Here is a 15,639-nt window from a genome sequence, read left to right as displayed (position 1 = left end):
TATGTAGCCTCCAAAATACTATGCACTTTATACAGGGCACATCAAGAACAACCACTCCAGATGTGTCCCTAGGAATCCAAGCCACAGCAAAGGAATGTTTTTCAAAGGTTCCAAGTTTTGTCATTGCACCAATTAAAAAGGTTTCTCCAGATGCTCTGGAGGTTCTCCAAATGAGTGTTAGAAATCTTTGTGGTTGATTGGTTGTTTTCTTTCTGGGACAGCCCACCTCCTTTGCTGCAGTCAGCATACCTCCAAATCTTCCCCATCTCCCTGAATATCCAAGGCCTGGGTTATGCAGGGAGTATAGTGCAAAAAAAGACTGGTGGGTGCGACCGAAGTGTTCCTGAGTTCTAATCCTGGCTCTGTCTCTAATGGGCTGTGGGACCTTACGGAAATCATACTTTTTTAGAACTCAGCTTTCTCATCTGTAAAAATAAAAGATTTATTTTCAATGACTTCTGTGGAACCTCCCAGCTTCCAGTTTCTGATTCTAGTGGTTCCATACTCAGGGCCACTACAAAGTGATGCCAAGGACAGACAGGGAACATCCCACTTCATGTCAGCCTTCACTCCCTTTTCTCAATGAAGAGGTAACTTGGCACACCAAGTATGGAGTCCCTTCTGGTTTTCTTTCCTCAATCTTGAATCTGATATGTTGCTCCTCATTCACCAAAGATATTCTAAAAGTTGCTTTAATTTGACTTCTACAATTTTAGCGTAATTTATTTACATGATTAATTTTGCTTTTTAAATGACCCAAATCTGGTTCAAAATGTATCAAACAAACTCTGGTTCTTTAAATGCATAGTAATTTTTCATAGTAATATTATTTCATAGTAATAAATCATATTAATTTCATAATTATTTCATAGTAATATTAAGCAATGCCGTGTTACACATTCCAGGAAAGTAAAACTATCAATTTTGTTGGGAAATTCAGATCTGATACCTGTGGTGATTTAAGTAATACCACACTCTCCTCAGCCTCTGCATATAGAGCCATATCTGTAAGAAGTTGATTATCAATAGAGAAGCAAAAAGTGGGCAAGTATGTATATATGAGAGTTTTGAGGCTATTAAAGTTCTCTGTTCATGTGTATTAGGGCTAATAATCAAACACTAAGTTAATGTTGAACCTGCTTATATTCATCTGTGTTCACAACATTTATTATATGTGTATGTGTGTAATATGTTCATGTATATGATGTAAGCAACCTCTCTTTGTTTCCTATTCACTCAATTCACTGGAAGTCTCAAATTCTAGAATTTCTAGTAGACAATCACTACTATCTGAAAGATTTATGTGAAACAAGAAAAAGTTTGCTGAAGTTGAAGGCATTTTGTTTCCTTTGTTCATCTAGGCTAGTGGTAAAGTCTCTGAAGGAGAAAGGCTTTGTAGAGCCGGAACTATATGAGGAAGTTACAATCTACTTCAGTGACATTGTAGGTTTCACTACTATCTGCAAATACAGCACCCCCATGGAAGTGGTGGACATGCTTAATGACATCTATAAGAGTTTTGACCACATTGTTGATCATCATGATGTCTACAAGGTAACCACATCACCTAACAGGCTGAAACCATTAATTGTACAACCCAAGGTTATCAGAGCCTGAATTGGTTGTTTCTGTTACTACTTTTGTCCTCTCTAGTTTCACATTTAGTGAATTGGTGGTTGAATCTGAGCTAAAGGTGAAGAGAAGTAGAAGAATTAGAGGAGTGAAAAGTCAAAATTACCATTTAAGCAGCAGCACAAAAGGTACAACAGGAAGTTCAGCAGGAATGAATTTAAAGTACTAAATTTAGACAAAATGGCATACTCTTAAATCACCTCCAAAAAAATGGGCAGTGTTTAGGCCGACTGCAAATGAAGCAGAGAAGACACTGGGGTTATAATAAATAGAAAATCGTACTACAAGAATGTGTACAATTACACATTACAAAATGTAATATTCTGTCAAATAGTACGTTGACATTTGCTAAAGGATGATTTTTCAGGTAATTAAGGGTGTTCCTCAAATTACATAAAACCATTCAGATTATTTATTTGAACATTTCTAGAACTGTCACCACATCTGGACAATTTATATACTTATGAAGTACTTTTAAATGGCTAAATTCCTTTATAGCAATTTTATCACCCATTAACCATAAAAACTCTGAAGGAATCAGCATAGAACTGATTGAATTGGCCCCAGAAAAAGTGTAAAGGGCTATGCTCATACTGTGTTCCCAAATCACTTTTTGTGTTTAATATGTGATTAATTACTTCTGTTTAATGTCTATGCTTTTCAAAGGGGCAGAGCCACTCATGAGAAACTGTTTCCACAGGTGGAAACCATTGGTGATGCCTACATGGTGGCTAGTGGTTTGCCTAAGAGAAATGGCAATCGGCATGCAATAGACATTGCCAAGATGGCCTTGGAAATCCTCAGCTTCATGGGGACCTTTGAGCTGGAGCATCTTCCTGGCCTCCCAATATGGATTCGCATTGGCGTTCACTCTGGTATGGAGTTGAGCATTTTAGCAAATTGGGAACCACATGTACTGCTGGGCACCAACTAAATCAGAAAGGATAAAAGGTCTTCAAGTGTGATCGACTTCACGTTTACTCTTAATTCTTTTTGCCAAATGTGAGGTCCCACTATGCATCCTGAGATATTCAGACCCAGTTCCTAAAGAGCTCTAAGAACAAGACCTTTGAGGGCACCACTGACTGCTGAAATAACATGTACAAAAACAAGAAGCTTTGGACTCCTATTTAAATCACCATACCTATGATTTCATTTATCTCCTCCCCATTCCCTTTCTCCCCACCCCCAACTTCAATATATTTTCCCACTAAAATATTATAGTATCTTCAGTGGATTAGATTATCTACCAGGGAAAATAAAAAACAGCTGGTGAAATTTCTATACTATTTATGCCCCCTCCCCTCCCTGCCACTGCAGTAGTACAGAAAGTACATGAGTCGCTTTCAAAGACCATGAAAGTTACATAGCCTTGTTAAAAGAAAAGATTTATGCATATTAAATTTAATGCAGTTTGACTGAGCAAAGAACAATTTTCAAATCAGATGGCCCTTAGAACCAGAAGAGGTTCAGAGAGCTTCCATGGGCAAGGTGGGCAGGCAATGTTTATAGACAGAAAACAGAAGTGAGGGACAGAAACAACTTGATTGGTCACAGCTCTGCGTTTCCCTGATTTGATCAAGGTCAGATCAGCTGACAGCCTGTGACTGGCTGAAGCTCAGCTACTGCGATTGGCTGAGACTCAGCTATCGGTAACGTAAGTATACCCTAGTTAGGCTTTTAGTTTGTTTATGTGTCAAGCTAGGTTGCAGTTTGTTTTGTAGGGACCCCTAAGAGGCAGCCTCAGGCCAAACTTAGTTTAATTCAACAGCCTTGAACGTCAAGATTTGAGAAGAGTTACAGGTGTTATAGAAAAACATAGTAAGAGGAACTCAGAAGTCATCTAGATGAATCTTTTGCAAAGCATTGCTTAAAACCCAGCTTTGCAGTTTCTGAGTTAATTTTAACTTCTAAAACTGTTAACTCCTTGCACTCAGTCATTCTATGCAAATGCTTGACTGAATAACCCTTATTTCCTACCTAATACCCCACAGTGCATAGTCTAGCCTGGGCTTTTGTTCTGCTTGTTAGAACCTCCTTGTGCCACAGGCTTCCCCATCCAGCTGCATTCGCCCGGTCCATGAAATGCTTAAGGAAGGTTATGCCTTTGTCTTGTCTTCTGTCTTCCATTGTCATGGCACCAATCCCAGAAATGCCACCTTAAAATAAAAATAAACTTCAGCCATTGAAGTTTCAAGTCTACAGTGCCCTCCAGCAGTGTGAAATTCAGGGTTGTGTGGTTTGGCATAGTAAGCAAGCAGTGGGGCTCATCTTCATCCTTCCCAAGAGCCTTCTGTTTAAAATCACCTTTGCGATCTGGAACTCTGGATGCCTTTCTATTTGCTACAAATGTCGTTTTCTTTGTGAGAGCAAAATACTTTATGATCGCATGCATTGAATAATGATGCTTCATTGGATTCATCCATTTAAAGCAAAAGTCCCAGCTCACATTTCACATCGTCAGCCACTTGTCCATGACAGGAAGCATTCAGATTGTGACCATGCAGAAAGGCTTACCTGTCTTCACTCTACTCTGCAATTTCTATGGCCTCCACTTCCTGCTTTCTGTCCTTCATTTCAGGTCCCTGCGCTGCTGGAGTTGTGGGAATCAAGATGCCTCGTTATTGTCTATTTGGAGATACAGTCAACACAGCCTCTAGGATGGAATCCACTGGCCTCCGTAAGAAGGGAGATTGTTTTTCTCAGAGGACAAATATTCTGTCTTCCAGCAGAGGGCGACTGTGAGATAAAATGCACAATAAGTAGATACAAAGTGCCAGTGAGATGTAGAATAATTCTTCACATTAGCTGAACACAAACCTGTGTCAATCCAGCTTTTGCTACATTTGCTTTTGTTGTTGTTTACTGATAATTATTTTATTCTTCCACTTTTGCTCAGTTTTAGACTGCTTCTATATTTTTGGCTCATATACAATGAATCCGGGGATATTCTACTTAGAATAGTCATGGCATTTACCATAGAAATATGAAAGTTAAATTAAAAATCAGTAGGCAAGGTAAGAACTATACACCCTGGTTCACATTATTGTTTCCCTCTTATTTTCCTTTTTTGTTTTTGTTGTTTAGAGATAGGCTCTCATTCTGTCATCCAGGCTGGAGTGCAGTGACATGATTATAGCTCACTGTAAACTTGAACTCCTGGCCGCCTCCTCCCAAGTAGCTGGGATTACAGGAACATACCAGCACATCCAGCTAAATTTTAATAGAGACTGGGTCTCACCATGTTGCCCAGGCTGGTCTCAAACTCCTGACCTCAAGCAATCCTTCCACCTTGGCCTCCCAAAGCATATTCGATTTTTCTGGAAATTGATTTTTGTGTATTTGTTTGAGGTGGAGTCTCACTCTGTCGCCTAGGCTTTGGTGCCATGGCACAATCACAGCTCACTGCATCCTTGAACTCATCGGCTCTAGTGATCCTCCCACCTCAGCCGCCTGAGTAGCTGGGACTACAGGCATGCCACCATGCACAGCTAAATTTTTAAGTTTTTCTGTAGAGATGTGGTCTCCCTATGTTGTCTAGGCTGGCCACAGACTCCTGGGCTCAAGGAAGTCTCCTGCCTTGGTCCCCCAAAGTGTTGGAATTACAAGCAACAGCCATCATGCCCAACTGAGAATTGATTGTAGTAAAGAAAAATCTAAGCGTTTGTTATATACAAAGGAATATATTGCATTTGCTTGGCAAGGTAGAGGCACAATGTGCTGCATGAAGTAGATGTTCAATAAATACTGATGACAGTGCTAGTAGTAGAAATATATAGAAGAGAAAAAAAAAGCATTGGTAGACATGGCTGGAGCTTACAAAACCACAGGAGGCAGAATGGTATTTTGGTAGTGTACTGACAATCTGATACTAGTTTGTCCTGGCAAATCATGCCGTCAAGGAAAAGGATAAGGTCGGGGTCAGACACACGGGTTACGATTGAAATTATGTTAATCCTTATAAGTATAAGTTGGGGAGAAAGCTACCTGATCCTTCTAGCCCTCAGAAAGATAAAGATATAAATTGAAAATGGAATACCAACCTTGCCAGGAGGGTTTCTGAAATCATTTGGGATGATGTCATGTTAAGCGTTTAGCAATCATGGTACATGGCAGGTATACAATTTGGGATTGTCGTTATTCTTACTGTTGTTATTGTTCGTGGTATTGCTATTAGGCCCCTATATTGGGAAAGGTGGTACACATCAATGGACTTGTGAATGGGCGTGCCCTCACCACGTCTTTTGTCAAAGGATAACAATGTTCCAGAAGAAGGAAATTGGAGAAAATCAAGACCCCACGACTCTCCCGAATCTTCACCTTGCCCACAAGTCTTTAGCTATTTACTGGAACTTTTCCACAGGCACCCAAAGCCAGACTCCAACACCCAAGCTTGGCACTACCAGTCAAATCTAAAACGAGGTCCCTCAGGCTACTACTCTGAGCTGGAATGCGAATCTATGGAGCAAAACCTTGGGATCCCCATCACTCAGGGCCCTGAAAACTGATGCCAGGCCTTCTTTCTTACCATGTGAAATTATATTTCTTGTGTGAGGCCGTTCTTGCATTGCTATAAAGAAAAACCTGAGACTGGGTTATTTATAGGAATAGAGGTTTAATTGGCTTATGGTTCTGCAGGCTGTACAGTACGAATAGTGCCTGCATCTGCTTCTGAGGAGGCCTCAGGAAGCTTTCACTCTTGGCAGAAGGCAAAGCCGGAGCAGGCACTTCATACGGCGAAAGCAAGAGCAAGAGAGAGAGTGGCAGGGGGCGGGTGCCGCACACTTTTAAATGACCAGATCTTGTGACAACTCACTATTGCAAAGACAGCACCAAGTCATGAGGGATCCAACCCTGTGACCCAGACACCTGGCGAGGGGGCAGAGCTCCAGCACTGGGGATTAAAATTCAACATGAGATTAGGGTGGGGACAAATATCCAAACTATACCATTTCTTATCTCTCTGATGTTATTTTTAAGTGTTCTTTCATTAAAATAGCCACAATTGTTTCTTCTTGATTTAGGATTCTTATCTCAGGTGTTGTTGATATCCTGAATCAATGGAAAACAAATAGGCCATGTAATGGCTGAGATTTTTATTTATCTATTTTGCATTTCCAGCTTTGAGAATTCATGTGAGTGGCTCCACCATAGCCATTCTGAAGAGAACTGAGTGCCAGTTCCTGTATGAAGTGAGAGGAGAAACGTACTTAAAGGTAGGGAGTCCACAGAGACAATACATGGAAAAAGCCCTCAGACACGCTTGGGCCACCTCCTTTGAGCCTTGGCCAGGAAAGTTGAGGAGCATGCTAATCCTTTTCTGTACTCGTCACAATGAGCACCCTCCATCCTCTGCAAGAGAAATGACCACCAAAAAATGTGAACTCAGAATTTTCCTTTACTCCAAAGAGCCCTTTTGACATTCTGAACTCTGCCACCATTTCCCCTCCCATATCCAGGTTTTGTCTCCAGTTCCTCCTCCAAACACAAGAGCTACAAACTGTCTGGTCCAGGACTTATTTAATTTAAATCAAAACCCTTGTCCCCCCACTTACTTCCCTACTCTTACTACACAACGCTGCTATGATCTGAGGTCACCTCTCTTGCCAGTTGCTTTACTATTCCGAAGCTCTAGAATCACAAGGAGTGAATGACAAGGTGTGGCCCCATTCTCCTCCTCCTCCCCATCTGGAAGTTTGTTAAAATGCAGATGTCTGGACACTCCACCAGGCCTGCTATGCAAGATTCTCTGTGGGTGTAGATCAGGAATCTATATTTTTAACAAGATGATGTGTTTTTTAACAAGATGACCACACTAATATTTGAGAATCACTACTCTAGCGTCTTCATGCAGTTCCTCACATTTAAAACAGCTGCCCTCCAAAGCCATCAGATGTCTCCAGTTGCTTCTCAGGCTGCTTTTCCAAAGTTATTACAATCTTTTCACAACTGGCAAAGCAACTATTAACTGTAAGTTACTTGCCTCCAGTAGCCATAGTGCTTCTGGCCTTTGTATTTTGATTGCACCTTGGAAAAGTCTCCTTTCATGTAAGTGTCCTAACATCATGACACTTGCTTTTTGAGTCCTCCATAGATACATTTTTTACAAAGAACATTTACCCCAAAATAGAACCGGTTTATGGATTACTATGGTCCAAACACAGCCAATGAACCACTATTTTTTAAAATGAGTTTAATAATATATAACAGTTATATATATATATATATATATATATAGCATTCATTTTTAAACCATTTATCTATATTACAGATATATATTATTACACTTTTTTTTTTAAATAATAGTTCACTGGCTGTGTTTGGACAATATGTATTTTGTATCTCTTTTTCAAATACCAGCTTTAGCAAAAACAGAGTTTCCAGTATTCCAGTAAATTTCCATACATTCCGTAGCCTCCAGATGGACCCCACAAATGCCACTTAATGAGTTCTTAATTGTGATGTACATGTGTTTGTAATAAGATAGGGAAACTGTAGCAAAAGTTTTGTGACAAAACTTTATTGCAAAAAAGGCTAGAAGGAAATATGGACAATGACAAGCAGTTGGATTTGTTGACGTAGCAGAATTGCAGATGAATTTTCTTCCTTTTTAAGTTAGAGTTCTTGTGATGTTGCTAGAGTGATATTTTAAAATGTCTTTTGGGGAAAAAAAAGAAAACTCTACTTTAAGAAAAGGATGTCTGCTGAATGAGAAACTTATTTTTAAAAAGGCACTTGGAAATAAAAATCTGTCTAGAGATAATGCAAATCGTAACAGGAATGTGTGATGTGCTTAAATATTGGCACTGATGAGAAATGCGGAAGTGAAACGTGTCACGGAAACAGATCACTATGGGAACAGTGGTCTACAGCTGAACTGACTCATTGGCCTCCGTGGTACCTAACTCTTTTGTCTTACCAGGGAAGAGGAAATGAGACTACCTACTGGCTGACCGGGATGAAGGACCAGAAATTCAACCTGCCAACCCCTCCTACTGTGTAAGCTTCTGGGTGTGGCAGGGACAGGGAGGAAATCAGAGATCTTGGCTTTGTAAGTTACGCTACTTAAAGCCAATTTAAGTTGGCAAGTGCCTTACAAGTGGCATATATTGCATAAGAAGGGACTATACATGAGAAGGTTTAGAAACCTCCCTTCTTAGACTGCAAGAAGGGAATTATCCTGAAAGCCTGCATTTTCCTGAGACCTCAATGACAACAGAAAAGTATTTAGCCTTGGCTTCCCTGTCTGGAACATAGACCTTGCTTCCATGAATCAGATGTGTCGTCTCAGTATAAAACTACCTTTTTTTTTTTTTTTTAAGCTCTGGATCCTTTATCCCAAAAAGGAGCTTCCACCTGGAAAAGAGGAGGAATGAACAGACTATTTAGAACTTGAGGAGATTTTGTTATTTCATTTGTTTCATTCTGTTTACTGGCTCTGTATTCATGATATTTTTAACTGTCAAAATTATGTTTTAAATGTCTTATCTCCATTAAAGTACACTTACAGTTTATGCAGAAAATATACTATATATTAGACAAGAACGAGTTAAAAGTTTCCTGAGTCTGGATATGAGCTTCTACCTATTCTGCCCACTTTCCTAGACTGTACCAGTCATCATTTTGTCCCTGCAGAAAACCTGACTATATTGCCCTGCAATAAAGCAATGGCAAAGCTAGCATTGTGTTCCAGGCTCGCTCGGGAGAACAGAAGACACTTTAGAGTTCACCTCATGCCTGTCTGGTTCTCACAGGAGTGGTGCACACTGGGGGCAAAGAGGCTCTCTGCATTCCACTCCTGTCTTCATCTTTCTGTTGAGTTGCCTAATGAAAACAGGACCTGCCTCAGCCCCAAGACTGTGGTTCTGGGTCTTAATATGAAGTCTGTGTTCTCCCTGCGATGAGGAAGACAAAGTTTCAGGGTTAACTGACAGGTTTCAGTTCTCCTAAAGGTGACTTAAGTTGTCATCCAGTTGCCTATCAATACATGTTACTGCAACCATATGGCCATTTCCTTGGCTTTTGCTATGGTTGAGAAACTCTGTCTTGCAGAGGCCTAGATGGCAGACCCAGAGAGATGGCAAGCTTCTAGAAAAGCCAAAACAAGCCAAATCTTCCCTGGGGCATGAGAAACCTAGCTCCTTACTTGGAGTGTCCCAGGTCCATTCTAAACTCGTGGCCCCCTCCACCATTCTAAGCCTTCCCCAAACAAGACTCACACTGTGAAGTATGTGTGGGACCAATGAGTTTTCAGGGTTGTGTGGCAGGGGCGGAGCATCCTCCCTGCTTCTTTTCCCCTTCCTGCAGTGGCATATGTAAACCTAGATCCTCCCAACCATGCCTCCAAATTCCAGCAGCAGATCGTTTCACTTTGAAATTGAAGTCTAATTTCCTAGCAGAGATAATAGTTTTTTAAGCTCATCAAAGGCGGGGATCATTTCGTATTCTTTGGATTTCCTGTGTCTTGTACAGAATAGGCATTCAAAGATTAACTGAGTAACTGAACTGATTATTCTGGAGCTAAGGAATATTCTGTATGAATTGCTGAGAAGTTCTATTTTCTCTTCCCACCCTGTTTGCAGGGAGAATCAACAGCGTTTGCAAGCAGAATTTTCAGACATGATTGCCAACTCTTTACAGAAAAGACAGGCGGCAGGGATAAGAAGCCAAAAACCCAGACGAGTAGCCAGCTATAAAAAAGGCACTCTGGAATACTTGCAACTGAATACCACGGACAAGGAGAGCACCTATTTTTAAACCTAAATGAGGTGTAAGGACTCACGCAAATTAAAATACAGCTGCACGGAGGCAGCGACCTCAAGTGTCCTGAAAGCCTGCATTTTCCTGAGACCTCAATGAAGCAGAAGTGTGCTTAGGCTTGGCTGCCTGTCTGGAACATGGACTTCCTGCATGAATCAGATGTGTGTTCTCAGTGAAATACTTACCTTCCACTCTGGAGCCTCATTCCAGCAGTTGTTCCAGGCAGCTTCCACCTGGAAAAGAAAAGAAATGAATAGACTATCTAGAACTTGAGAAGATTTTATTCTTATTTCATTTATTTTTTGTTTGTTTTTATTGTTTTTGTTTACTGGCTCTTTTTCCTTCTGTATTGATAAGATTTTTTAAATTGTCATAATTATATTTTAAATACCTTATCTTCATTAAAGTATATTTAACTCATAATTTTTGCAGAAAATATGCTCTATATTAGGAAAGAATAAAAGCTAAAGGTTTCCCAAGACTGTGTATGTGTTTCTACCCATTTTGCCCATTTTCCTGGAATACATCAGTCCCATCATCTTGCACTTACTGAAAAACTGACTACATTCACTCACCTTGAAGTATGGCAAAGCTAGCATTGTTACTCAAGGGTGAGAACATTGAAGGTTAGTATCACCTGCTACACGTGAGGGAATTTCTGACCTTTAAACAGAGGTATTCCTTCAGCTTGTCCAATTAACAATGTGGATGGCAGTGATCTAAGTATGGGACCAAGGCAAAAGTTAAGTTCCTGTACCGTACTTTTCTAACTATAAAGTATTCCATGTCTCCAAGCTCCTGATCTTTCATCAGTAAATTAGGAATCATAATACCCACTTCATTAGACTGCACCACCCCCAAGCTGGCGTAGCACCACTCACAGATAATTTCCTTAGACCCACACTTTACAAGGTAAAAGGAGAAAATTGGAGATGGAAGTTTGATCTCCCCACCAGTCTGAGAATCTTCACAAGAAGCTCACTCTGGTCCTGTCTCATGAACCACTGTGAGGACCAGGTGGGCTGAAACACCAGGGGTGAACTGGGGACGAAAAGCGGAGGTGCTGATTGCTGAAACTGACATGCAGACCTTGCAGCTGCTCTGCTCCAATCAGCAGAGATGCCACACTGAGAAAACTGGATGATGCAACAGTCTTACTAGAGGCAAAACCCACAGGAAAGCCTGAATCTCTGGTTAGATTTCCCACAAAGCCCAGTGCTAATGTGGAATCTTCTTCTCACTTGGAAACAACTAAAAGGTTTTTTCCTTTTAAACAACCTTTAAATTCTAGCACTCTCTTAAGGCTTCCCCAGACCAGGAAGCAACAGCAGACCAGTGACTAAGTTACACTATTAAGCACTAAAGGTCTAACACCACCAAAGAATGACTGTAAAAGCTGGAAGAGGTGACCATCTCCTCAAATGTGCAGCATCAATGTAAAGATACAAGGATTGTGAAAACTCAGGGAAATATGATACCATCAAAAGAAATCAACAAAGCTCCAGTAATAGACCCCAAATAATTGCAACATGTCTGACAGAATTCAGAAAAATCTTCTTAAAGAGTTCAGGGAAGCACAAGAGAGTATAGATTTAAAAGTTAAATGAAATTTGAAAAACAATCCAGGAACAAAATGAGAAAATTGACAAAGGAAAAAAATGTAAAAACACACATAAAAATTGAAATTTTAGACATAAAGGATATAATAGCTAAACTGAAAAAGCTCATTATAAAGCCTCAATAGCATGTTTAATCAGAGGAAATAATCAATACACTTGAAGAGAGGACATATGAAATTACCCATCAGAAAAGAAGAATTAAAAAGGATTATAGGATACCATCAAGCAAACTAACCTTCATATAATAAGAATTCCTGAAGAAGATGAGAAAGAAAAGGGTCATATTTTTAAAATTATAGCTGAAAGATTTTCAAACTGAAGAAAGATGATAGCACTCAGGTACAGGAAGCTCAGAGGTCACCAGTCAAATTCAGAGAGGAATTCCCCAAATCATATCATAATAAAATTATCAAAAATCAAAGATAAAGAAGGAATATTCAAACTAGGAAGAGAAAAAAAAGCACACTCAATAGAGCTCCAATATAGCTTGCAGTAGATCTCTTAGCAGAAACTTTGCAGACTAGGAGAGAGTGAGATATATATGCAAAGTGTTGAGAAAAAGAAACTGTCAGCTAAGAATACTGTACCCAACAAAGCTATCTTTCAAACATGAGGAACAGATAAAGACATTCCCAGACCGGGAGAAAAAAAAAAAGACCCTGAGGAAATTAATCAACATGAGGTTTTTCATACAAGAAATGCTAATGGGAGTCCAGCAGTCTGAAAGAGAAGAATGTTAACATATAACAAGAAAACATCTGAAGGTATAAAACTCACTGCTAAAAGTAAGAATAGAAATTCAGAATAATACTGTAATTATGGTATATAAACTGATAATATCTTATTTATGAAGACTAAAACTTATTAAAGATAATAATAACTACAACAATTGGTTGAAAGGCAATATAAAGAGATGTAAACTAAAACATCAAAAAGTCAAAACATGGAGGGGGAATGATGTTAAAGTGTAGTGTGTTTTGTTGCTTTGCTAAGTTCTTTTCAGTTTAAAATAACTTATTATAACTATAAAATGTTTTATGTAAGCCTCATAGTAACCACAAAGAAAGAAATCTATAATAGAGCCACTAACAATAAATAGCACAGAATTAAAACATACTACTAGAGAAAATTACTTAACCACAGAGGAAGACAGTATGAGAGGAAGAAAATTAAAAAATTACCAGAAAAATGCAAAAAAAACACTTAAAAGAATGGCAACAGAAAACATGTTCCTATCAATAATAACCTTGAATGTAAATGGATTATATTCTCCAATTAAAAGACATAGAGTAGGGCAGGTACGGTGGCCCAACGCCTGTAATCCCAGTACTTTGGGAGGCTGAGGCAGTTGGATCACTTGAGGCCAGGAGTTTGAGACCAGCCTGGCCAACACGGTGAAACTCCATCTCTACTAAAAATACAAAAATTAGCCAGCATGGTGTCACACACCTGTAATCCCAGCTATTCAGGTAGCTGAGACACAAAAATCACTTGAACCCAGAAGGTGGAGGTTGCAGTGAGCCGAGATCATGCCACTGCACTCCAGCCTGGGCAACAGAGTGAGACTGTCTCAAAAAAAACAAAAAAACAAAAAAACAAGACAGAGTAGCTGAATGAATTTTTTTTAAAGAAAAACGGGACCTAACTACATGCTGTCTATAAGAAACTACACCTCTGGAGATATGTGCAGACTGAAATCAAAGGAATGGGAAAAGATATTCCATGCAAATGGAAATCAAAAAGATCAGGAGTAGCTGTACTTATATCATATAAAATAGACTCAGGTCAAGAATAGTATAGAAACAATAAAGAAAGCTATTATATAAATATAAAGGTGTCAATACAACAGGGGATGTAGTAATTGTAATATATATGAACCCAATACTAAGGTAAAATGTAAAGCAAATATGAATAGACCTGAAGGGAGAGATTGTCTATAATATAAAAGTAGTAGAGGACTTTAGCACCCCACTTTTAGCAATAGACATATCATCCAGACAGAAAATTAATAAACATGGAGGTTAAACTGTACTTTAGACCAAATGAACCTAACAGACTTTTACAGAAGATTCTACCTAACAACTACAAAATACACATTTTTCTCAAAAGTGCATGGAGCATTTGTCCAGACAGATAATATGTGAGGGCATAAAACAAGTCTTAATAAATTTAAAGGCAAAATTATATTAAGTATCTTTTCTGACCACAATGGAATAAAACTAGAAATCCATGACAGGAGAATTTGACACAGTGGGCATGGGCATGTGAGAAAAAAGAAGAAAGAAAGAAAGAAAAAAAAAAAAAACCAGGAGCAATGCTGGAAACTCTACAAATACACAGAAATTAAACGACATGCTCCTGAATTACTATTAGGTCAAGGAAAAAATTAAGAAGGAAATTGACATTTTTCTTAAGACAACTGAAAATGGAAATACAACATACAAAAATCTATGGAACAGAGCAAAAGCAGTTCTAAGAAGGAAGTTTATAGCAATAAACGCCCACATTGAAAAAGTAGAAAAATGGCAAGCAAGATGACTTTGATCTCAAGAACTAGAAAAACAAGAACAAACTTAACCCAAAATTAGTAGAAAAAAGAAGTAATAGAATGGAATTAAATGAAATAGAGATTTTTAAAACAATACAAAAGATCAACAAAGCAAAGAAAAATTTTTTAAATATAAACAAAACAACATGCCTTTAGCTAGACTTACTAAGACTCAAATAAATAAAATCAAAGATGATAAAGGAAACATGACAACTGATACCACAGAAATACAAAGAATCATAACAGACTAGGAACAACTAAATAACAATAGATTAGAAAATCTAGAAGAAATGTATAAATTTCTGAACACATACAACCTTTCAAAATTGAATCATAAACAAATAGAAAACCCGAACAGAACAGTAACAAGATTGATGCAGTAATAAAAACTCTCCCATCAAAGAAAAGTTCAGGACTCAATGGCTTTACTGCTTAATTCTACCAACATTTAAAGAAAAACTAATACCAATTCTACTCAAACTATTTCAAAAAGTTAAGCAGAAGGGAATACTTCCAAACTCATTGTCCAAGGCTAACATTATTCTGATTCCAAAACCAGGCAAGGACTTCAAACCAATACCACTGATGAACATACATGCAAAAACCCTCAACAATATACTAGCAAATAAAATTCAACAGTATATTGAGAAGATGATCATTCACCACGATCAAGTGGAATTCATCTCAGGGATGCAAGAATGGTTCAACATACACAAATTAATAAAGATGATACACCAAAGTTTAAAAATGAAGGATAAATACCATAAAATCATTTTCACTGATGCTAAAAAAGCTTTTAATGAAATTCAGCCTGCCTTCATGATAAAAATTCTCAACAAATTGGACATAGAGGAAACATACTTCAACACAATAAAGGCCATAATGACAAACCCACAGCTAACATCATAGTGAACAAAGAAAAGTTGAAAACTTTTTCTGTAAGATTTGAAGGAAGACAAGGATACCCACATTTACCTCATAATTTCAACATAGTATTGAAAGTTCTAGCCACAGCAGTTATGCAAAAGAAAGAAATAGATGGCATCCAAACTGGAAAGAAGGAAGTCAAATTTTCCCTGT

General features: G+C 38.6%; 1 protein-coding gene across 2 annotated transcripts in view; it reads left to right on the top strand.

Annotated features, from left to right (window-relative positions):
* Nucleotides 1–10,812, top strand: part of GUCY2C (guanylate cyclase 2C) — a 137,758-nt gene extending 126,946 nt beyond the window's left edge. For both annotated transcript variants that reach the window (XM_074006319.1, XM_005570213.5), the window contains exons 22-27: nt 1,362–1,554; nt 2,333–2,507; nt 4,214–4,312; nt 6,754–6,848; nt 8,555–8,631; nt 10,215–10,812. In XM_074006319.1, coding sequence (XP_073862420.1) covers nt 1,362–1,554; nt 2,333–2,507; nt 4,214–4,312; nt 6,754–6,848; nt 8,555–8,631; nt 10,215–10,389 — 814 coding nt within the window. In that variant the 3' untranslated portion in view covers nt 10,390–10,812. The remainder of the gene's footprint in view (nt 1–1,361; nt 1,555–2,332; nt 2,508–4,213; nt 4,313–6,753; nt 6,849–8,554; nt 8,632–10,214) is intronic.
* The last annotated feature ends 4,827 nt before the right edge of the window (nt 10,813–15,639 follow it).

The sequence above is a fragment of the Macaca fascicularis genome, chromosome 11, assembly GCF_037993035.2.
Source record: "Macaca fascicularis isolate 582-1 chromosome 11, T2T-MFA8v1.1".
In the NCBI taxonomy this organism is placed as follows: Eukaryota; Metazoa; Chordata; class Mammalia; order Primates; family Cercopithecidae; genus Macaca; species Macaca fascicularis.
The sequence above is the reverse complement of the archived record's forward strand: the minus strand, read 5'-3'. Positions and strand labels throughout refer to the sequence as shown.